Below are 22532 nucleotides of genomic sequence, written 5' to 3'. Positions count from 1 at the left end.
GGGGGGGGGGTCCAATATTTTGTGGCGAATTTGCGAGGAGAGGAAACCACGAGACGTTTCCTCCCCACGGCGAGACGGCGCTCGGCCACGGCGCTGAGTCGTCACGGAGAGAGAGAGTGGGAGGGAGCGGGAGTGAGTGAGTGAGTGTGAGAGTGCGAAATAATGAGAGTGTGGGAGTGAGAGTGTGGATTGAGTGTGTGGGAGTGAGAGAGTGAGTGTGAGAGTCGGTGAGGCAGTAAGAGTGTGTGTGTGTGTGTGGGAGTACAGTATAATTTGGGGGGAAGGCAGCTTCTCACTTTGGTGCGGTAGGAGTCCTTGTGGTAGTGTGGGGCCATGTGGTAGTAGCAGAGGTCGCAACCGGGTACCCGATACCCGTACCCTACCCGATACCCGGCTACCCGTTTGCGACCCTGGTGCGGCCGGGTACGGGTACGGGTAGGCCGTGAGTCACTGGTGAGTAACTGTTTGTCACTCATTACCTAACGTCTTGTCTCTACTCACAATTCAAGTTCCTAGAATGAACCCACCCACGCCTGCAACATGGCTTCATCCCAGAGGTCGCAATCAGGTACCCGATACCCATACCCTACCCGTACCCGGCCGGGTACGGGTAGGGTACGGCTGGGTACGGGTACCCGTTTGCGACCCTGGTGCGGCCGGGTACGGGTAAGGAATCAAAACCCGTTTGCGACCTCTGGGTAGTAGGGGGCCCTGTGGTAGTAGGGGGCCCTGTGGTAGTGGGGGGCGCTGTGGTGTTGGGGGGCGCTGTGGTAGTGGGAGTGCCCTGTGGCAGTCTGAGGGTATTCTGGGCGTGGGTAGAGGTCCAAGGGAGAGAGGGCATCTGTGGAGAGGGATGTGGTTATGGTCATGGATGTGGAGCGTGGGAGGAGAAGTGGTTGAGTTGTGGCCGGGTGGATGAGGTCAGAGCGCTGAGCTGGCGCTGCCGGGCTCCGAGATGCGGCCCGGGGTAGAGCCGCCCACTGCAATTAGACGAGTCAATGGTGACTCATCTAGAGACCCACAGACAACACCATCGTGACCAATAGGATCACAGAGACCCGTAGACTCATATAGAGACCCATAGACTCATATAGAGACCCACAGACAACACCATCATGACTAATAGGGTCACAGAGATCCATAGACTCGTATAGAGACCCATAGACTCATCTAGAGACCCACAAACAACACCATCATGACCAATAGGATCACAGAGACCCATAGACTCATATAGAGACCCATATACTCATCTAGAGACCCACAGACAACACTATCATGACCAATAGGATCACAGAGACCCATAGACTCATATAGAGACCCATAGACTCATCTAGAGACCCACAGACAACAGCATCATGACCAATAGGATCACAGAGATCCATAGACTCATATAGAGACCCACAGACTCATCTAGAGACCCACAGACAACACCATCGTGACCAATAGGATCACAGAGACCCATAGACTCATATAGAGACCCACAGACTCATCTAGAGACCCACCAACAACACCATCGTGACCAATAGGATCACAGAGATCCATAGACTCATATAGAGACCCATAGACTCATATAGTATAGAGACCCACAGACAACACCATCGTGACCAATAGGATCACAGAGATCCATAGACTCATATAGAGACCCATCGACTCATCTAGAGATCCACAGACAACACCATCGTGACCAATAGGATCACAGAGATCCATAGACTCATATAGAGACCCATCGACTCATCTAGAGACCCACAGACAACACCATCGTGACCAATGGGATCACAGAAACCCATAGACTCATATAGAGACCCAGACTCATCTAGAGACCCACAGACAACACCATCGTGACCAATAGGATCACAGAAACCCATAGACTCATATAGAGACCCATCGACTCATCTAGAGACCCACAGACAACACCATCGTGACCAATAGGAGCACAGAGATCCATAGACTCGTATAGAGACCCATAGACTCATGTAGAGACCCACAGACTCACATCGACTGAGTTGTGATTAAACCGCATTCTCTGGTGCAGTGAGTTGATGGTCTCAGCCTGGTCACCAGTTACTGCACAAGCAAAACATCACGTCACTTTTGGTCCTGCACCGAATCTGGAAAATTCCAACTGTGACGATTAAAATATCGGTTTGACCATCACGCGATTACGAGCGGGGCGGGCGGACAAGCGCTGCCCCTACTACTGTGCAGTGGACCAGGTGTCGCTGTGCAGAAGGTGATCTCAGAGGTAGCTTTGCGGTATCCGCTTCCGCGCGAGGTTTCTCAATGGGCCTCCAGCTCGCCGGAAGGGGTCACGGCGCACGTGGGAGATCTGGTGGCCACGTGGGAGATCTGGTGGCCACGTGGGAGATCTGGTGGCCACGTGGGAGATCTGGTGGCCACGTGGGGGGCCACGTGGGGGGCCACGTGGGGGGCCACGTGGGGGCCACGTGGGGGCCGTGCTGCCCTCCTGCGCCCGTCCCTCCTCTCCGCGGACCTCCCCTGGCGAGGAGTGAACATTCCTGAGTCCCAGACGAGGCACTGACATGTGGCCAGACTGGGCCAACGAGTACGAGAGAGAGGGAGTGTCAGTGTGTCGGTGTGTGTGTGGGTCAGTGCCGGATTATCCTAGTAGCAAAAGTAGTATATGCTACGGGCGCCGCACTTGCAAGGGCCACCCGCGCTAAATGCTTTCAAGCTATCAATTGCGTATTTTTTGGGTCTTTCGGTAAAGCCACATAGATAGAAAAAATTATCAAAATAATAACAATATCACGACGTTTCGATCGGTTCAGTGATTCTGCACTTGCTCTATTTACTATAGTACTATACTGCCTTCAACTTTTATGAACGACTGGGTGTTTAAGGTTCGCGATTTGTCCTATTATCTGGCTGTATAGCAGATGCAAAAATACAATTACGTTACTATGCAAGTAAAACATTTATGTGTTTTAATATTTATGTTTTTTTCTAATTTATGGCCCCTTAATAACATATGCTACAGGCCACGCACTAGCTTAATCCGGTACTGGTGTGTCTCTGTGTGTGTCTGTGTGTGTGGGAGTGTGTGGGGAGAGGTAGCGTCGTGGTTAAGCGCTAAAAACCCACCCACCTGAGTTCGATTCCCGCTCAAGACCAACACCAGTGACGATTATCTGCACCGGCCATGGGCTTCCCCTCGGTCGACTCAGCCTCAAATAAACACCTGGTGCTGTTTGTAAACATCTCCATTAGGGAGTCAAAGGTGGCCGGGCGTGGTGCTGGCCACCCGCTACCTTGTATCCCGTGCCGGCCTTCATAGGTGCTCGCTAACAGCACTTGCCCCAACAGCCTGTTAAAGGCTATACAGGGGATCGTTGCCATTTGGAGTTGATGTTGAGGATTTAACTCTGGTGGTGGTGGTGCAGTGACACTCACGATATTGAGCTACAGACACCCCTCAGTTCCCACCCTTCACCTCCCAACCCCCGAGTGAGAGAGTGAGCATCAATGTGTCTGAGAGTGTTGAGTGTGTACGTGGAGTGTGTGTGTGTCGGTGCAAGACGGCGTGTGGGATCGTCTCTGTGAGCGATTATGGCGTCTCCACGTGTGCTGCTCTTTGTCCCCACGTGGGCTCGTTCTGCTCAGAGAAGACATCTCCATGGGCGTCGGTCAAACAAAGGACATCCGGTGTTGTTGTTTATTGTTGTTTGTTGTTGTTGTCGTGTGAGTGGTGTTGGGCTCAGCTGCAGGTGTCAGCCCCTCCCACCACCCACCCAGCTCCTGTTCCTGCCCCCCCCACTTCCCCCCACCCCTCACTCCCCTTCCAGGAATTCTGGCAGCTCCCGGCCAAAGAAAGGGACGAGAATTCTACTGACAAAGTGTCGCTGTGTGTGCAGCGATGTGTGGGGTCATCGGGAGTGAGAGAGAGAGAGAGTGTGAGAGTGTGGGAGGATGAGTGTGTGTGAGTATGTAAGTGAGAATGTGTAGTGAAGAGTGTAAGGGTGTGTGTGTGTGTAGGTGAGAGTGTGAGGATGTGTGTGTGTAGGTGAGAGTGTGTGTGTGTAGGTGAGAGTGTGAGGGTGTGTGTGTGTAGGTGAGAGTGTGAGGGTGTGTGTGTGTAGGTGAGAGTATCAGGGTGTGTGTGTGTGTATGTGAGAGTGTGAGGGTGTGTGTGTGTAGGTGAGAGTGTGAGGGTGTGTGGGTGTGTGTATGTAGGTGAGAGTGAGAGTGTGTGTGTGTAGGTGAGAGTGTGAGGGTGTGTGTGTGTAGGTGAGAGTGTCAGGGTGTGTGTGTAGGTGAGAGTGTCAGGGTGTGTGTGTGTAGGTGGGAGTGTGTGTGTTTGTAGGTGAGAGTGTGAGGGTGTGTGTGTGTGTAGGTGGGAGTGTGAGGGTGTGTGTGTGTAGGTGAGAGTGTAAGGGTGTGTGTGTGTAGGTGTGTGTGTAAGGGTGTGTGTGTGTAGGTGGGAGTGTGAGGGTGTGTGTTTGTAGGTGAGAGTGTGAGGGTGTGTGTGTGTGTAGGTGGGAGTGTGATGGTGTGTGATGTGTAGGTGAGAGTGTCAGGGGGTGTGTGTGTAGGAGAGAGTGTCAGTGTGTGTGTGTGTGTAGGTGAGAGTGTGAGGGTGTGTGTGTGTAGGTGAGAGTGTGAGGGTGTGTGTAGGTGAGAGTGTGAGGGTGTGTGTGTAGGTGTGTGTGTAAGGGTGTGTGTGTGTAGGTGAGAGTGTAAGGGTGTGTGTGTGTAGGTGTGTGTGTAAGGGTGTGTGTGTGTGTGTGTAGGTGAGAGTGTGAGGGTGTGTGTGTGTGTGTGTAGGTGAGAGTGTGAGGGTGTGTGTGTGTAGGTGATAGTGTCAGGGTGTGTGTGTATTGGCTGTGTGAGCGTGTTTATCTGAGTGTATGTGTGAGAGAATGTGAGGTTTACTCAGCCTTAATTGATTACCCAGTGCACTGTATACGCATTAGCATCGGGAAGACAGAGGCGCTCGCTAACATCACTCGCCCCAACAATCTGTGTGAATGCTACACGGGGGATCTTTGTCGCTGAGTGTGTGAATGAGGGTACTGTATGCGCATACGTGAACAGAATCGTACTGACAATGTGTGGCTGTCACACACACACTGAGTGGGTGGGTGTGTGACAGCGTGTGTGTGTGTGTGACAGAGCGTGTGGGTGGGGGATGGATAGTGCAGTGGCGGGCACACTGCGCTACGAACTAGGGCAGTGGGGGAAATATCTAATTGCGGATTTTTCTGACAAATATTGCGACTCAATTTTTTCAAGTCAAGCTTCATTTCAATATTCACTGAGTAATAGATTTAAAACATGTGATGGAGCATCATTACCACGTGATACCATCAAACTATTAACTGCTCGATATATTATAATGCAGGCAAGGATGATAACTTCAAAGACGTGAATTGCTTCCAACATGTATTTAATTAAATGTTTTAATTGAAATAGAACAATCAAATATAGAACAATTGTTAAGTTAAATAAAGTTATAATAATAGAAAATAAATCACTTCCAATAAGAAAATAAATCGGACTTTGCAAATCGCAAAAAAATCGCAGCCTTTGTGATTTGCTAATTGCATTGTTTCAAATTGAGATTTCGATTTGAAATCGATTCATCGTTCAGCCCCACAGTACGAACCCAGCGGACCCCGAGTTCGATTTTAGCTCATGGCGTTATCAGCGACGAATATCTGAACCGGTCTTGGGGTCTCTCATCTAGGTCACCTCGGCCCGAAACGAGTGCTTGGGCGGTGATGTGCACACGCCTGCACTCGGGGAGACAAAGGCGGCCGGGCGTGGGGCTGGCCACCGAGACCCCTCCCGTGTGCCGTAGATACTCAACAAGAACACATTGCCACCCCCCCCCCCCCCAGCAGCTTGCCCAGTGTAGCCTCTGAAAGGCTACACGCTGGGGGGGGGGGGCTTTGTCTTTGTTTCAGCGTGGTGTGTAACACGTGGTTGTGTGTCAGCGTGGTGTGTAACACGTGACTTCGTGTCAGCGTGGTGTGTAACACGTGGCTTTGTGTCAGCGTGGTGTGTAACACGTGACTGTGTGTCAGCGTGGTGTGTAACACGTGGCTTTGTGTCAGCGTGGTGTGCAACACGTGGCTTCGTGTCAGCGTGGTGTGCAACACGTGTTCATCATTTCCTCCCTCCGAGTGAACGGACGAATCCGTGGGAAACGGAGCCTGAACCCGTGACCTCGGCTCATTCAGCGGCGGAGGCGCCGATGGTGATGTTGGTGGTGATAGATGTTGATGGCGGTGATGGTGGTGATGTTGGTGTTGTTGATGATGATGATGGCGGTGATGGCGGTGATGGTGATGATGGTGATGTTGGTGGTGATAGATATTGATGGTGTGGTGGCGGTGGTGGCGGTGATGGTGGTGGTGTTGGTGGTGGTGTTGATGATGGTGATGATAGATGTTGATGATAGATGTTGATGGTGTGATGGTGGTGATGGTGGTGATGTTGATGGCGGTGATGGTGATGGTGGTAATGGTGGTGTTGGCGGTGATGGTGATGATAATGGTGTTGTTGATGATGATGATGGTGATGATGGTGGTGATAGATGTTGATGATAGATGTTGATGGTGTGATGGTGGTGATGGTGGTGATGTTGGTGTTGTTGATGATGATGGTGATAGATGTTGATGGCGTGATGGCGGTGATGATGGTGATAGATTTTGATGGCGTGATGGTGTTGATGGCGGTGATGGTTATGATGGTGGTGATAGATGTTGATGGCGGTGATGGTGATGATGTTGGTGTTGTTGATGATGTTGATGATGATGGTGGTGATAGATTTTGATGGCGTGATGGTGGTGATAGATGTTGATGGCGGTGATGGTGATGATGGTGGTGATGTTGGTGTTGTTGATGATGATGATGGCGGTGATGGTGATGATGGTGATGATAGATGTTGATAGTGTTGTTGATGATGATGGTGGTGATGCTAGATGTTGATGGTGTGATGGCGGTGATGGTGGTGATGATGATGGTGGTGATAGATGTTGATGGCGGTGATGGTGATGATGATGTTGGTGTTGTTGATGATGAAGATGGTGGTGATGGTGGGTGCAGGGTTGCTGTGGGTCTGGGTTTCTATGGAAACGGGGAGGCGAGCGATGGCGCCCAACGCTTCTGCCACGCGCTCAGCAGCGCCAATGGCACCCTGCACACAGCAGCCAGCCTGGTGAGTGAGACTCACCACACTCACTCACCACACTCACTCACCACACTCACCACACTCACTCACTCACCCTGCACACAGCAGCCAGCCTGGTGAGTGAGACTCACCACACTCACTCACCACACTCACTCACCACACTCACCACACTCACTCACTCACCCTGCACACAGCAGCCAGCCTGGTGAGTGAGACTCACCACACTCACTCACCACACTCACTCACCACACTCACCACACTCACTCACTCACCCTGCACACAGCAGCCAGCCTGGTGAGTGAGACTCACCACACTCACTCACCACACTCACCACACTCACCACACTCACCCTGCACACAGCAGCCAGCCTGGTGAGTGAGACTCACCACACTCACTCACCACACTCACTCACTCACCCTGCACACAGCAGCCAGCCTGGTGAGTGAGACTCACCACACTCACTCACCACACTCACTCACCACACTCACCACACTCACTCACTCACCCTGCACACAGCAGCCAGCCTGGTGAGTGAGACTCACCACACTCACTCACCACACTCACCACACTCACCACACTCACCCTGCACACAGCAGCCAGCCTGGTGAGTGAGACTCACCACACTCACTCACCACACTCACTCACTCACCCTGCACACAGCAGCCAGCCTGGTGAGTGAGACTCACCACACTCACTCACCACACTCACTCACCACACTCACCACACTCACTCACTCACCCTGCACACAGCAGCCAGCCTGGTGAGTGAGACTCACCACACTCACTCACCACACTCACCACACTCACCACACTCACCCTGCACACAGCAGCCAGCCTGGTGAGTGAGACTCACCACACTCACTCACCACACTCACTCACTCACCCTGCACACAGCAGCCAGCCTGGTGAGTGAGACTCACCACACTCACTCACCACACTCACTCACCACACTCACTCACCACACTCACTCACTCACCCTGCACACAGCAGCCAGCCTGGTGAGTGAGACTCACCACACTCACCACACTCACTCACCACACTCACCACACTCACTCACTCACTCACCACACTCACTCACCACACTCACCCTGCACACAGCAGCCAGCCTGGTGAGTGAGACTCACAACACTCACCACACTCACTCACCACACTCACCCTGCACACAGCAGCCAGCCTGGTGAGTGAGACTCACCACACTCACCGCACTCACCACACTCACTCACCACACTCACCCTGCACACAGCAGCCAGCCTGGTGAGTGAGACTCACCACACTCACCACACTCACTCACCACACTCACCCTGCACACTCACCACACTCACTCACCACACTCACCCTGCACACAGCAGCCAGCCTGGTGAGTGAGACTCACCACACTCACCACACTCACTCACTCACTCACCCTGCACACAGCAGCCAGCCTGGTGAGTGAGACTCACCACACTCACCACACTCACTCACCACTCACTCACCACACTCACCACACTCACTCACCACACGCACTCACCACACTCACCCTGCACACAGCAGCCAGCCTGGTGAGTGAGACTCACCACACTCACTCACCACACTCACCCTGGACACAGCAGCCAGCCTGGTGAGTGAGACTCACCACACTCACTCACCACACTCACCCTGCACACTCACCACACTCACCACACTCACCCTGCACACAGCAAGCAGCCTGGTGAGTGAGACTCACCACACTCACCACACTCACTCACCACACTCACCCTGCACACTCACTCACCACACTCACCCTGCACACTCACTCACCACACTCACTCACCACACTCACCCTGCACACAGCAGCCAGCCTGGTGAGTGAGACTCACCACACTCACCACACTCACCACACTCACCCTGCACACAGCAGCCAGCCTGGTGAGTGAGACTCACCACACTCACTCACCACACTCACCACACTCACTCACCACACTCACCCTGCACACAGCAGCCAGCCTGGTGAGTGAGACTCACCACACTCACCACACTCACCACACTCACTCACCACACTCACTCACCACACTCACCCTGCACACAGCAGCCAGCCTGGTGAGTGAGACTCACCACACTCACCACACTCACTCACCACACTCACCCTGCACACTCACTCACCACACTCACTCACCACACTCACCCTGCACACAGCAGCCAGCCTGGTGAGTGAGACTCACCACACTCACCACACTCACCACACTCACCCTGCACACAGCAGCCAGCCTGGTGAGTGAGACTCACCACACTCACTCACCACACTCACCACACTCACTCACCACACTCACCCTGCACACAGCAGCCAGCCTGGTGAGTGAGACTCACCACACTCACCACACTCACCACACTCACCACACTCACTCACCACACTCACTCACCACACTCACTCACCACACTCACCCTGCACACAGCAGCCAGCCTGGTGAGTGAGACTCACCACACTCACCACACTCACTCACCACACTCACTCACCACACTCACCACACTCACTCACCACACTCACCCTGCACACAGCAAGAAGCCTGGTGAGACTCACCACACTCACTCACCACACTCACCACACTCACCACACTCACCACACTCACTCACCACACTCACCACACTCACCACCCTCACCCTGCACACAGCAAGCAGCCTGGTGAGACTCACCACACTCACCACACTCACTCACCACACTCACCACACTCACTCACCACACTCACCACACTCACCCTGCACACTCATTCACCACACTCACCCTGCACACAGCAAGCAGCCTGGTGAGTGAGACTCACCACACTCACCACACTCACCTCACTCACTCACCACACTCACCACACTCACTCACTCACTCACCACACTCACCACACTCACCACACTCACTCACCACACTCACTCACCACACTCACTCACCACACTCACCTACTCACCACGCTCACCACACTCTCACTCACCACCCTCACCACACTCACCACCCTCACGCACCTCGCTCACCACACTCACCACGCTCACCTCATTCACTCACCTCACTCACCTCACTCACCTCGCTCCCCGTGCTCACCTCACCTCAGCCAGCCAGCCATCTCTCACCAACCACCTCGCCCTACCACCACCACCACCACCCTCACCACCTCCCCTCACCACACTCACCTCGCTCCCCGTGCTCACCACACTCACTCACTCACCACGCTCACCACACTCACTCACCTCACCTCAGCCAGCCAGCCATCTCTCACCAACCTCCTCGCCCTACCACCACCACCCTCACCTCACCTCCCCTCACCATCTCACCACCTCCCCTCACCACCTCCCCTCACCACCTCCCCTCACCACCTCCGCTCACCCTCCTCCAGGTGCTGAGCACGCACGACAGCGTGGGGGGGGCCGTCACGCAGGAGATGGAGCGTCTGGGCGAGGTGTTTGGAGGCCGCAGGGACCTGCTGTCGCGCCTGGAGGCGGCGAGGGGCCACGCGCTCACCCTCACAGCGGCCCTGCCCACCCTGCCCACGGGGGGGGTCTTCTCCCACGCGGGGGGCCCCGGGGCCCCCTTCCTCCCCCCCCTTGGTGGGGGGGACCCCGCCATGGGGGCCCCGCTGCCCTCGCTGCAGCAGCTGTCCGAGGCCACCGCGGAGTTTGAGGGCTACAGGTGAGGGGCCGGGGGGGGAGGGGGGGTGAAGGGGGTGGGGTGGGGGAGAATGGGGGGGGGGTGAGGGTGGGGGGGGGGTGAGGGTGGGGGTGAGGGGGGGGGGATGAGGGAGGGGGGGATGAGGGTGGGGGGGATGAGGGTGGGGGGGGTGAGGTTGGGGGTGAGGGTGGGGGGGGTGAGGGTGGGGGAGGGGTGAGGGTGGGGGGTGAGGTTGGGGGTGGGGGTGAGGTGGGGTGAGGGTTGGGGGGTGGGAGTGGGGGGGGGGGGGTGAGGGTGGGGGGGATGAGGGTGGGGGGGATGAGGGTGAGGGTGGGGGGGATGAGGGTGAGGGTGGGGGGGTGAGGGTCGGGGGGTGGGGGGGTGGGGGGGTGGGGGTCGGGAGGTGGGGGGGTGAGGGTCGGGGGGTTGAGGGTGGGGGGGGGTGAGGATTGGGGGGTGGTGGGGTGAGGGTCACGGGGTGGGGGGGTGGGAACCGAGGGGGGGTCTGTAACTCACTATGAGTGTCACTGCACCACCACTGCCACCACCACCAAAGTTAAATCCTCAACTCGACCATCAATTCAAATGATCCCCCGCATAGCCTCTAACAGGCTGTTGGGGCAGGCGCTGTTAGTGAGCACCTATGAAGGGCCGCACGGCACACAAGGGGCTGGGTGATCACCACCACGCCCGGCCACCTTTGTCTCTCCAGTGCTGATGTTTTACACGCCGCACCAGGTACTCATTTGAGGTTGAATCAACCCGAGGGGGGTCCACCACCGGTTCAGACAATCTTCACTGGTGTTGGTGGCCGTGAGCGGGAATCGAACTCGGGTTTGGCGGGTTCGCGGCGCGGCCCCCTAACCGCTGCGCCACCGTTCGACACGTCACCTCCACCGCTGCCGCCGCCACCACAAACAACTCGACCGATGACGACATCGCGTCAGCAACATCGGAACAAACAACAACAACATCGCCTCGACGAGCAGCAACATCCCCAGCCACGTGGAGCCGATCTCTGCAAACTCAGCTGCAATCGATACAGATCCATTAGTGGGAGGGGGGGGGGGGTCATTGAGGTGGGAGGGTGGGAGGGGCCACGGGGTGGGAATTGCCTGGGGGGGGAGGGGTGTTGGGACTCGACCTGCGGTGCTTCTGGTGTGCTGCTGCCGTGCCGTGATGGAGCAGCGGTGTGGTGCGCTGCGATCATGGTGTGGCGTGCTCGCGTTGCGGTGCTCGTGATGTGCTTGCAGTGCAGTGCGGTGTGGTGTGGTGCAGTGCGGCGCGGTGCAGTGCGGCGCGGTGCAGTGCGGCGCGGTGCTCGTGATGTGCTTGCAGTGCAGTGCAGTGCCCTGCGGTGCAGTGCGGTGTAGTGCGGCGTGGTGCAGTGTGCTACTGGCAGTGCGGTACTCGTGGTGTGGTGTGGTGCGGCGTGCTCACGGTGCAGTGCAGTGCGGTGTGCTCGTGGCGTGGTGCTCGTGGCGTGGTGCTCGTGGCGTGGTGCTCACGGCGCGGGCCCGTGTGCCCCTGCAGGTGGCCGGGCACGCTGCTGCTGCTACTCGCCCAGCTGTTCTCCTGCCTGCTCGTGCTGCTGGGCATCGCCACGCGCGCTCCCTGCTTGCTCATCTCGTCAGTAGCACGGGGGTCTCACGGGGTCTCATGGGGTCCCCACGGGGTCTCGCAGGGGTAACATGGGGTCCCCACGGGGTCTCGCAGGGGTAACATGGGGTCCACACGGGGTCTCACAGGGGTAACATGGGGTCCCCACGGGGTCTCGCAGGGGTAACATGGGGTCCACACGGGGTCTCACAGGGGTAACATGGGGTCCCCACGGGGTCTCGCAGGGGTAACATGGGGTCCACACGGGGTCTCACAGGGGTAACATGGGGTCCCCACGGGGTCTCGCAGGGGTAACATGGGGTCACATGCACAAGGAGGCCCATGGGGGAGGGGGTCCTACAAGGATCCAAGAGGGTCTCGCAGGGATCTCGCCTGAGTCCCACGGGGTCCCACGGGGTCCCCATGGGGGCCCACGGGGGTCACAGAGGGGCTCACAGGGGTCTGACGGGGGTCTGACGAGGGTGCCACAGGGGGTCCCGTGGGTGTCCTACAGGGGGAGGGGATTGGGGTAGAGGGATGATGGGGGTCTCTCACAGTAATGCGAATCTTGACGAAGGCTTCCCGGGGGACGTTTGTCTTTGTGCCAGGCTCACGGTGTTCGCCTCGCTCTCCCTGCTGCTGTGCTGGGCCTCGCTGGCGTTCGAGCTCGCGCTCGGCGTGGTGAGGACGGGCACTCACCACTCGCTCACCACTCGCTCACCCGCACCACTCGCTCACTCGCAATCGCCACTCGCTCACCACTCGCTCACCACTCGCCACTCGCTCACTTGCACTCACCACTCGCTCACCACTCATCGCTCGCTCTCACCGCTCACTTGCACTCTCACACCGCTCACTGACACTCTCACACCGCTCGCTCGCACTCTTACCATTCGCTCTGACTGCTCGCTTGCATTTTTACCACTCACTCGCACTTTCACTCGCATGCCCTCACTATTCACCCGCACTCACACCACTCACTCACACTCTCACTGCACTCTCACTCGCACTCTCACACCGCTCACTCGCACTCCATCACTCGGATTCACTCCCACTCACTGCTCACTGCTCACTCTCTCTCTCACACACAGACCCCTCCTTTGACCCTCGAGGCTCTCAGAACCGGAATGTCGAGGTGGAGAGAGACCCCCAGACGTGCGTGTCAATCGTCCTCGTTATTCGTCATCCTCGTTATTTCGCTCGTCCACCCTGCCGAGTCCCCAGGCTCGTTTCGTCAGAAGGGCCCTACCACGACGATGCTGCTGCTGTGATCCCAACCCACTAAGTTGCGAGTGACCTTTCGGCAATGGGATATTTGGGCGAATACCGGCTTACAGTAGCGTGCTTGTATTTAGTTACGGGAGGAAACCGGAGAATCCTGATGAAACCCCATGCAGAACAACAGGGAGAGAGCGTTCGTGACTGCAGGGATTCATCTTCTTGGTTCTTTCGGTGAAGTCACGTAGAATGGAAATAATAAAATAATAAAAATTTAACATTAAATACAATTCTCACGACGTTTCGGCCACAATGCAAGCAGCCGTCCTCAGGTCGAGAACATTTCCAAGAAGAGGGAGAGAGCGGACAACCTTCACAGAGAAAGTCGCCCGGTTCGGGAATGGAACTCTGGGAAAACCTCTTGCTACGAGGCGCGTCAACCACTGCAGTGCCACCTTGCAGACTTGAAAGCAGACAGGGACACCCTGACACTGCAAAGGCGGGGGGATGTGTGCGTGGGGTGTATCCCGTGTTGCGTGTGCGTGACCACGACATACGACAACGCAGCGAGGTGGCACAGGTGGTCACCTCATGGCACCTGGGTCTGTTCCGTGACCTCCTTGCCAACAGCGAAACCTTCCACACTTCACGCGATGGCCTCCAAGCGCACCTAGCCTGGCACAAGCGCTGTGATGACATCACCACCACTTGGTGGTGAAGTGCGGCTGTTGTTGTTGTGTGTGTGTGATCGTGTGTGTGTGGTTATCTTGGTGTGCTGTGTCGGCATTCATAGGTGCTCGCGAACATCACTTGCCCCTACAGTCTGTTGAGGCTATAGGGGGATATTTGTCTTTATTGTTGATTGTGCATGTGATTGCGTGTGATGGCGCGTGATTGCGTGTGATTGTGCGTGTGATTGCGTGTGATTGTGCGTGTGATTGCGGTGTGATTGTGCCTGAGCTTGCAGGGTGTTGCGGACTTCTGTGTGGCTCCTGACCAGTTCATCGTGAACGTGAGTCGCCAGGACCGCGCCAGCAAAGGTATGCGCTCACCCCTACACTCACACACTCGCACACACTCACTACCACTACACACCCACGCCAGACCTCCTACCCCTGCCCATTATGCTGATGGTGGTCATGGCGGCGGTGGTGATGCTGATGGTGGTGGTGATGGTGGTCATGGTGACGGTGGTGATGGTGATGGTGGTGATGGTGGTGATGCTGATGGTGATGCTGATGTTGGTGATGGTGGTGGTGATGGTGATTCTGATGGTGGTGATGCTGATGGTGGTGATGCTGATGCTGATGTTGGTGGTGGTGATGCTGATGGTGGTGGTGGTGGTGGTGATGCGGATGGTGGTGATGCTGATGGTGATACTGATGTTGGTGGTGGTGATGCTGATGTTGGTGGTGGTGATGCTGATGGTGGTGGTGATGCTGATGGTTGTCTGCGTGCGTCTCATCTGCAGAGCTCCTGGACTATTACCTCTACTGTCCTCCGGGAGTTGGGAACCCCTTGCAGCAGGTGAGGGATGGGTGATGGGTGAGGGATGGGTGGTGAGTGAGGGTGAGTGATGGGTGATGAGTGAGGGTGAGGGATGGGTGGTGAGGGATGGGTGGTGAGGGATGGGTGGTGAGGGATGGGTGGTGAGTGAGGGTGAGTGATGAGTGAGGGTGAGTGATGAGTGAGGGTGAGTGATGGGTGATGAGTGAGGGTGAGTGATGAGTGAGGGTGAGGGGATGGGTGGTGAGGGATGGGTGGTGAGGGATGGGTGGTGGGGATGGGTGGTGAGGGATGGGTGGTGAGTGAGGGTGAGTGATGAGTGAGGGTGAGTGATGAGTGAGGGTGAGGGATGAGTGAGGGTGAGGGATGGGTGGTGAGGGAGGGATGGGTGGTCAGGGATGGGTGGTGGGGATGGGTGGTGAGGGATGGGTGGTGAGGGATGGGTGGTGAGTGAGGGTGAGTGATGAGTGAGGGTGAGTGATGAGTGAGGGTGAGTGATGAGTGAGGGTCAGGGATGAGTGAGGGTGAGGGATGGGTGGTGAGGGATGGGTGGTCAGGGATGGGTGGTGAGGGATGGGTGGTGGGTGAGGGATGAGTCCGGGTGATCGGTGGGTGAGGGCGAGTGATTGTGAAGGTCACAGGTCAGAAGTTGTGCTCCTCTCCTTGCTCAAAACCTGCCCCCCTCCCCACTCGCCTGCTGCCCCCCAGGATCTCACCGCGAGTCAGAAGGCTCTGTCAGCCGCACAGGGAGAAGTCCAGGGGCTCCTCGCCGCATCTGCCCGAGACTTCCCTTCTGCCCGGGTGAGCACCACTCGCCCTCACCACCACTCGCCCTCACCACCACTCGCCCTCACCACCACTCGCCCTCACCACCACTCTCCCTCACCACCACTCGCTCACAGACGAGTATCAACCAGGCTCTACCCTGCTCGGCTTCAAGGATCCGACGAGATCGAGCGCGCGCTCCGAGTGCTCGTGTCTGTGCGTTCGGAGTAGTGCAGCAGCATGTCACAATGGATAACATTGCTGGCAAATTAGACATCGGCTGCTCTTTGGCCTAACCTAGGTCGACTCATCCTTCAGGAGTGCCTGGCACGCTGTGTAAACTTCAGCACTGGGGAGACAAATGTGGCCGGACGTGGTTCTGCCCACTGCCTTACCTCGTGCGTCGTGCCGGCCTTCATAGGTGCTCACTGTCCTGGTGTGGTGGTGTGTGCGGTGGTGTGTCCGGTGGTGTGTGTGCCGTATGTGTGTGCCCTATGTGTGTGCGACAGAGACAAGTGTTGAACCTGCAAGGGGAGCTCAACGGCACAGAGACTCAGCTGCATCTCCTCACAGCCCTCCTCGACTGCCGAGGCCTACACAAGGTCTGGGCCTTCCCCATGTGCTACTGTGCGCCGGGCCTTCGCTCGTGGCTTGGAGGGCCAAGATGTTCCGCCACCCCTGCTGGGCTATCCAGGACCCCCGCCCCTCCTCACTTCTGCTGTGTTGCCGCCCTGTAGGACTACGTGGAAGGGCTGCACGGGTTGTGCCGGGACGGGCTCTGGGGGCTCCTGCTGCTGGCGCTCGGCTCCGTGCTGGCGGCGCTGGCGTTCAACGCCGTCGTGTGCGCTGCCCCGCGATCCTGGCACCGCGCGGGCAGCAGGTGCGGGCACACTGCACACACCTGAAGCACACACACACTCCATCCTGTCACTGGCTCACACACGCACAACAGCTGACACCTATAGGTGGTGGAGCCCCGTCACCACCACCCTCCTGCCAGGCTAGGCGCACTTACACACCTACACGTGCACACAACCAGGTTGCCCTTGCCCACCCCCCCCTGTGCCTTGGGGGACTTGACCCCCCCCCCCATGCCCCCCATGCTTCCCAAAAAATGTACTCCATCCTCCCGCCGCGCCATCGTGTCTCATGAGATGACTTACACCTCGTCTCGTCTTTCTTCTCATTTGTCTCCTCCGCCTCATCCCCGTCCTCAATGTCCGCTTCACGACCTTGTCCCACCCTGTCCCACCCTGTCTCCCCGTCTCCACGGTCCTCGTTTCCCCATGTCTCTGTACCCCTATGTTCCCATGTTCCTATACCCGTGTTCCTATGTCCCGTGTCCCGTATTCCTATGTCCCGTGTCCCTGTATCCCCGTGTTCCCGTGTCCCCCAGTCTCCCCTCTAAGCTGTCGTGGGGGGATGAGTTCAGCCCGGATGCGTCTCCATCCCCGCCCGTGCCCTCTGCCCCCTGCGACTCGGAGTACGCGACCCCCAGCGCAGGGTAAACCCCGGGGACCTGGGGTCACGTGGAGAGGCGTGGGGAGCGCGGCTCCAGGAGCGCGGCTCCAGGCGTGGGGAGCGAGCGAGCGGAGCTAGGCCCCACCCGCCGGGCCACGCGGCCGGCTCTTTCTGGGCGGCCAGACCCACATGGCAGAAGCCGCTGCGCCCTTAGCCCAGCCGCATCAAGGTCGCGAGGTCGCGAGTGTCACGGAACCGGGGAAGAGGAGACGGTCTCCTGCCGCTGCTGCGACGGGAGTCGAGGGACGCATCGTCGTTGAAAAAAAAAAAAATCAACGGCAGAAAATTCTAAAACAGCGACCCGAGGTTGGGATAGCGCAGATCGGAGCCGAGTGCACGCGAACCATCGCCGATTGTGATTGCCGCCCTCCAGTCCTATAGTGTCGGGCAGGGGGGGGGGGACGTAGCAGCCGTGGTTGAGCTACACGGCCCGAACCTCATTTCTCATCATTGTGGAATCATGGCAGCATCGGGGAGGAACAGGGAAAGGGTACCTGGGGCCCACGGGGGGGGGGGGGGGGTGTTGGGGGGACCTGGGGGAGCGGAGGATCCGAGACGATTGTTGCGGCGTGCCCACCATCAACCGGCCAGTGGGAAGAATGCGGCGGCCCAGGGAACCGGGGGTCACAAACCACCGGGCCGGCCCCCTTCCAGAGAGCGTGGAAACCAAAAAAACCACGTGGCCTCGGGATACGGAATCTGTTCCTCCTTCTTGGGTGTACAACCGGGGTGTGTGTTTAGGGGGTGGTGCGTGTGGGGGTGCATGTGGGGTGCGTGTGTGGTGTGTGGTTGTACTCAGTGTGGTTGGGGCGCTGGTGTCGGCGCGGTCCCTGTAGGCCGCGGGACTGCGACGACTACGACGACGACGGCGACGACGAGGTGTGCGCGGGTGCCAGGGGGGACCCCTTCAACCCGCGGGGGTCTCGGAGGCGGGGCCCCGGACCAGGGGGGGGGCCTGCCCCCCTGCGCACAACCTTCCCCGGCCTCTACAGCTTCCCCGGGGGCAGCCTGGGCAGCCTGGGCAGCGCACGGCCCCCTTCGCAGTCCGTCACCAACGCACCCATCTCCGAGTACATGTGAGTCCGAGTACGCGTGTGAGTCCGAGTACATGCGAGTCCGAGTACGCGGCGGAGGGCTCGTCGAGAGCGGGTGGAGGGATAGGCGTGGAGGGGTGGCGCCGTGGTTAGCGCACCGCACCATGAACCTGGTTTGATTGCCAGCCAGCGCTTAACACCAGTGGTGAGCGAGATTTGAACTGGTCCTAGGCCGCTCGCTTCACCAACCTGCACTGACCAGCGTGGTGAAGCATGGTAAACAAAAAGCTCAACCGACAGCGTCGAGAGGTCTTCATCCAGCAGTGATAGTGATGGTTGTTATGGTGGTGGTTGGTTGTAGTGGTGGTTTCACTGGTTGTCGTGGTGGTTGTGGTGGTTGTCGTGGTTATAGTAGTGGTGGTTTTACTGGTTGTGGTGGTGGTTTTACTGGTTGTAGTGGTGGTTTTACTGGTTGTGGTGGTAGTAGTGGTGGTTGTAGTGCTATCGTTTCTCTTTTCGGACGTCAGGAACCAGAGCGCCGCGTTTGGGAACCCGCGCTACGAGAACGTCCCACTCATCGGACGCCACTCACCCCCACCCTCGGTGAGCATGGGGACACGGAGAAAGGGTGACGAGGTGACACGGGGACAGGGTAGACACGGGGACAGGGTGGACACGGGGACAGGGGGACAGGGTGACAGAGTGACTGGGGGACAGGGGGATAGGGTGACAGGGGGATAGGGTGACAGGGGGACAGACTTGGAGACCACAGGGGACCACAGGGGACATGGAACAGGAGACAGATACCACAGACGAAGGGACGCAGTGGAGTGGTAGATGGCGATTAGGGACACATGGGGATGCAAAGACATGGGACATGGGAGGCATGCAAACAGGGGAACATGAACCAAGGTTCTGTCCTGTGGGATCAGGATACCTCACTGACCCCCACATTCCCCCCCCCACCCCCCACCCCCAGTATTCCCCCCCTGGGGGCCCGGACAGCTCCACACCCGTGACCACCCGGGGCTCCATGCGACACCAGGTGCCACGCACGGTGCTCACCTAGGGGCCAACCAGCGTGGAGACACCCAGAGCCTCTTCCGCCCGGAGCTGCCGCCACCTGAAGCATCTCCAGCCCCTATGCCCTTACGCTACCCCCCCCCCCGTCCCCCACTTCCAGTAAAATCACTTTCATGTCCATCATCCCAGCTGCCTTCTGAGCCAGTCTTCCCAGCGGCATTTGTTTCAGCAGCAAAACCCCCAGAACCGGCTTCACGTCGGAGCCTCGCCCTGTGCACCGCGGGGGCCGCGTTACGCACAAAACGCCGAAGAGCAAAGCGGCGGCGTATGCTATCGTGGATGCCTCGTCGTTCCATAGTAACGTGGACATGTGCGAGCGATGGAACGTGTGAGCCGGGTCTTTTTTTTTTATGTCAGTATGCCCATATATATGCCTACCAGTGCTGTGTAGTAATATTATTATTCTTGTTGTTTTGAGAGCGATGCATTTACCCAGGAGAGCCTCGTCCAGAGTCTCAAGGCCCGTTTTTCTGGAGGGTGCTACCACGACACGAGCGTGCGATTTTTAGCGTTGCGTTTCGGAGGAAACCGGAGATGGGTCTTTACAAAGCCGCTCGCTGTGCTGGCAATTCAATCTTCCCCCTTTGCGAGCGCACTGCACTAACCAGGCGCCGCAGCTGCGTACTCTCTGGGAGCAGGCGCGTTCACGGCAAGGTCGGTGCGGGTGGACAGCAGATTCACCCGCGCAGCCGAGGAACTCTGCGCGCTCCCACCTGCAGTGTGCCTGCAACTACGCCGAGCCGTGTGTTTACTAACCAATCCATTAACTTGTAGTAGGGACCAGGTGATAAGGGAGCCCTGTGTGTGTGTACTATATTGTATGTATGTATATGTATCTATTTGCAGGGTGGATGGGAAGTCACTATACCTCTGGATAAAGCGCCTCTTGTTTCTGGTGCAGGTCAGGGTTTCGGGGGACTTCCCGCCCACCATGTGAAGTGCACAAACCGAGGGGTGGCTGGACCAGGGATGGGATAGATGCACTAGACCAGCTCCCCTAACTCGAATCCGTAATCCCAAACCCCCTACCACGAACTGTGGCTCCCAAGCACATAATGCAGCCTTAACACCGAGTTGGCTGCCTATCCAGGCAAAGAACTGGACAGCGCGGGAATTGGCATTCACCTTCTGGTGGCAGGAGTTGATTTGTATGACTCTGAACTTACCGCAGGTTACCACTGCACAGTTTTGAGCAACGTGTCCCGCGTTTGATTTGGGGGGGGGGGGGGGGGGTAAAGATCGAATTGAGGGTCACAACTGAAGTTGGAAAAGTGTAATTTCCCCACAACTCTTGCTTCCTGCGATTGCATCCATTGCTCCGTATCACAGGCTGGAGTATCTGGTGGAAGTTGTGCAGAATTTCTTTCAACCACGACCGCCACCCCACCCCCCCATTGTACACCTCTCTCCTTGCTGCACAACAAAACTGTGCCGCGTTTGGCCAGATTTTTAGGGTCACGTGGGTTATCACAGCAATGGCAAGATATTAAAAGGACGCGTTTAAAAAAAATGTCGCCGCATGACCATGTTTAACAAAACAAAGCGTTTACTGTCTCTATAAAGGTTAATGGTTCAGTTTTTTTTCTCTACTCGTCTTGTTTCATTATCATCTACAATTTATCGGTCATGACTTGCCAAGGTCCCTAACTGGGTTTGGGTGCGCTTCTTTTTGGGCTGAACCGTTCAGGCAAGACGGGAGGAGGCAGGGGGGTTCTGGGCTGTAGGCCTCCATAACCTCAACTGCATTGGTGAGTAAAGATGTGCCATTTTGTACCGGTTTTCACGCGACAGTGTAACACAACCAAGACGCATACAGGTTCTGGATCGGCACGTACCACCTGATGCAACACAAGGGACACCGACAAAGAAAATTAAACATCTTGTAATTACACAAAGCTGTTCGGGGAGGTAGAGACAGGCGACTTCTCCATACCGGGCCAGGTGCAGTAAAGCAATGGATTTTCTTGCGCTGCCCTCCGCTTACAACGTAGCGACGTCCGCAGCCGACAGCACCTGCTTCATCAGCACGGTGGTCGCCCATGCCAAGCGCTATTCAGGCCCAAGCCTGCTTGGCTCGGAATGGGGGACATTTGGGACGATTTGGTCATTGGCTCTGTGCGTTTTACTTTGCGCATAAGTATGGTTACAGGGTCGTTTTGTATCTCCAGGAGAAAAAATCGTGAGTACCCGGAGAAAGACTCGACAAACGAAGGGGCGATGCTCTAAAGTCTGGTACGCACACGAGTGAACTGCCACCTTGCTGTACTGCATGTGGGTCCACAGATCTCCGTTTGATCCACCAACCCTGCCACTGCCTCCCCCGCACACCATTTGCAGGAGCCGTGGCACAGGCCAACGGGTCCCAAGGGTCACTTCCTCTCCGCTCATTGTGTTTTGTTCGACAAGGTCCCGACTCGCATTACATCACCACGTCGCCCACTCGCGCGTCATCCATCACTGCACCACGACTCCCCACTGCCCCCCCCCCCCCCTCCAAGGGCAGCACGGCAAGGTCCGGAGGATGTGGGAGAGTAACAGCAGCAGCACGGATGCGATTTGTCCTTGGCTGTTTTTTGACTCGACTACGCAAACCACACCGCCTTGTTTGCACAGGTGTGTCCCACGCATCCGCAGGTGGCCACCATTCCCACCAAAGACCAAACCTGGCCATTACTTCAAGTCAGACTAGGGCCCATCGTCACAACCGCAGTGTGGCGGTAAGGAAGATCAGCGCAGCATTACCCGTTACCAGATCCCGATACAAATTTATTTGTGCCGCCTGAACAATCACTCCAGTTCCCAGGCTTCACTGTGCAGATAAAACCCGGACAGATGGCATTCCCTCTCTCCAGTGTCTCCCATGCATCCACAGGTGTGCACAGGTGTGCACAGTGTACTTGTGAATCCCCGCATCCATGGGTGCGTGCTTAGAGAAGTCTGTCCACAGGTGTATTCAGGCGCACCCACGTTATTTACGCGTGCGCGCAGGGCTGTCCACAGTGTGCTCCAGGTCACATCCAAGCGTGTGCCCAGGTAGCCCCAGGCACGCCCCA

The 22532-nt window shown here is 57.1% G+C and overlaps 1 protein-coding gene across 1 annotated transcript in view; it reads left to right on the top strand.

Moving 5' to 3' along the window:
- The window catches only part of LOC133347862 (protein tweety homolog 2-like), a 25571-nt gene extending 4514 nt beyond the window's left edge, over positions 1-21057 (top strand). Inside the window, exons 2-16 of the mRNA XM_061560563.1 lie at positions 2273-2433; positions 6201-6217; positions 7069-7180; positions 10482-10774; positions 12287-12382; positions 12961-13033; positions 14538-14610; positions 15042-15097; positions 15785-15877; positions 16351-16443; positions 16579-16721; positions 17238-17345; positions 18199-18438; positions 18924-18999; positions 19376-21057. Of these exons, the coding sequence (XP_061416547.1) occupies positions 2273-2433; positions 6201-6217; positions 7069-7180; positions 10482-10774; positions 12287-12382; positions 12961-13033; positions 14538-14610; positions 15042-15097; positions 15785-15877; positions 16351-16443; positions 16579-16721; positions 17238-17345; positions 18199-18438; positions 18924-18999; positions 19376-19465 (1724 nt within the window). The 3' untranslated portion in view covers positions 19466-21057. The remainder of the gene's footprint in view (positions 1-2272; positions 2434-6200; positions 6218-7068; positions 7181-10481; positions 10775-12286; positions 12383-12960; positions 13034-14537; positions 14611-15041; positions 15098-15784; positions 15878-16350; positions 16444-16578; positions 16722-17237; positions 17346-18198; positions 18439-18923; positions 19000-19375) is intronic.
- The last annotated feature ends 1475 nt before the right edge of the window (positions 21058-22532 follow it).

The sequence above is a fragment of the Lethenteron reissneri genome, chromosome 3 (assembly GCF_015708825.2).
Source record: "Lethenteron reissneri isolate LAM-NWPU_2019-01 chromosome 3, ASM1570882v1, whole genome shotgun sequence".
Classification (NCBI taxonomy): domain Eukaryota; kingdom Metazoa; phylum Chordata; class Hyperoartia; order Petromyzontiformes; family Petromyzontidae; genus Lethenteron; species Lethenteron reissneri.
This window is presented reverse-complemented; position numbering and strand designations above follow the sequence as displayed.